General features: G+C 40.7%; 1 protein-coding gene across 2 annotated transcripts in view; it reads left to right on the top strand.

Annotated features, from left to right (window-relative positions):
* LOC107090935 (para-nitrobenzyl esterase-like) overlaps positions 1 to 1,955 on the top strand; it is a 33,402-nt gene that overhangs the window by 27,087 nt on the left and 4,360 nt on the right. Inside the window, exons 8-9 of one of the 2 annotated variants that reach the window (XM_015384590.1) lie at positions 216 to 383; positions 681 to 1,332. In XM_015384590.1, the coding sequence (XP_015240076.1) occupies positions 216 to 383; positions 681 to 934 (422 nt within the window). In that variant the 3' untranslated portion in view covers positions 935 to 1,332. Of the gene's footprint in view, positions 1 to 215; positions 384 to 680; positions 1,333 to 1,955 lie in introns of those variants that run through there. The other variant, XM_015384588.1, reaches the window with a different exon arrangement.

The following is a 1,955-nucleotide window of genomic DNA, read 5'->3' on the forward strand; positions in this document are numbered from 1 at the left end:
ATATATATATATATATATATATATATATATATATATATATATAGGAAAAAATACTTTTAAACAGCTGTACGCTGCAGTGATCACTATGCATGTAGGGGTTAAAAAAGAATATGTCTGCATCACTGGAATTAATGGGAGCCGCCCACTAACTCTGCTATCTTAAAGTTCTTGAAGTTGAACTCTGTCTACTAACTGTTGAAATTGTTTTTCTACAGAGAAGCTTCAGTCCTTCAACCAGGATCTCCCCAAAGATGCTCTGGAGCAGTACCCGTCCTCGGCGCCCTGTCCAACCAGAGACCGCTGTCCAGAGCGGGCCTACACCACCATGGTGTCTGACATCAGGGTCACCTGTCCCAACAACGACTTGGCCTGGAGGGCAGCAGGTAAACTCTCCTGCCTCTGGACACAACCTCTGAAAAAAATGAGATTTAAACTTAATTTCTCTTTATTTTGTCCATTTATTGAGGGTTAAACTTTTCCGGGTTGTGATGAAGTTTGCTGAAGTTGTGTGAGAGGAAAAAATATTAGAAGTGTTTCCTGCTGGGACAAAGTAAAAAGCTGTGGCGCCTGAACTGCTGCTAGAATCACTGATGCCATCAGTGGTTTGTGGATTTTTCTCTGCAGGCGGGCTGCTCAGTCTACTCGGTCTCACTCCATTTTCATTTCTTCACCCCCTGCAGCTAAACCAACCTCCTCTCGCTCTACAGTTTATGCAAGTTGGAGCAACAAGGGTCCTCTTATTTCATCACTCCCAACAGCATCCTTAAAGATCCATCGTCTTTCTGCTGTACTTATTTTAGGAGCATTAGTCCAAACTTTGTGTAACAAGTTTTTTTTTCCTCTGGGTTTAACGCGGCTGATGTCAGAGTCGTCAGGGTGTGATGTGGCTGCAGATTTCACATTCATGGAGGTTTGTGCCTCTGGGGCTCGTTAAAGTCACTCAGCTCTAAATAATCCTGGCATTTACTTGTTGAGAAATGTCACTGAGGGGCATCTTTGCTGATTTCATTTTTCTGCATTTCAAAGCCGGCAACAAGTACGTTTTCTTTTTTATTACAATTATTTACACCATGTTTAGCTCCACTTATGAATCACGGCTTTATGAATCACAGCCAGCATTATCACCTCAGCCTTTCAATTTCATTAGAATTTAAAAAAATGGAGGTCCATCCAATGAAATAATTAAAGCAAAAAAAAAATGTATGGGGGGAATTTTGTTCCATTATTATTGCAAACAACAAACATCTTTAACAGTAGAACCCCCAAGGCCGTCATTTTGACGGTTCTGAGATTTTAAAGGGAAATAACTTCATTTACATTAATCCTATGTCGTCATTATTAACTGACTTTTCCTGTTTCTATTTTTCCTTCATTTTCATGTTGTTTTTTTAATAAAATAAAAACGTAAAAAACAAATATGGTTTATTTTACCTTGATCTCCCACAGCCGTCATTTTGACAGCTCTATTAGTTGCATAGTAAATTCTTCCCATGGTTGATTGATGTTAGGTTCCGTTGCCTAGCAGCCAACCTTTCACCCAGAACTCTTTGGCTAATACAGAAAAATGGCTTCCAGAAAAAATTTAAGAGCGAAACAGGCTTTAGAAATGCTTTAAAATATTGATGACAGGGATTCGGGTGGAGAGGGACCGATAATGACGACAGGGCTCGGATTCTGACATTGAGTCAGAGGATGATCCCCTCACCCACAGAAAACACAGACATATCAGTGACCCACTGCCCACACCTCAGGCGGTATACTGACACTGGTATGGTGACCCAAAAGCCAAACCAGAGGGCTACTATAATTACACACAGGTTGGCGTGGATGTGTCGGATCAGATGATTAGAAAGTATTCTGTAAAAGCTCCAACACGAAAGCCTGCGGCTGTATTTAACGATCTCCTGGACTAGGGGTGTAAATAATAATCGTTTTGTATCGATTCATCGATCCAA

Source organism: Cyprinodon variegatus, unplaced genomic scaffold (genome assembly GCF_000732505.1).
Source record: "Cyprinodon variegatus isolate N-32 unplaced genomic scaffold, C_variegatus-1.0 Scaffold317, whole genome shotgun sequence".
In the NCBI taxonomy this organism is placed as follows: Eukaryota; Metazoa; Chordata; class Actinopteri; order Cyprinodontiformes; family Cyprinodontidae; genus Cyprinodon; species Cyprinodon variegatus.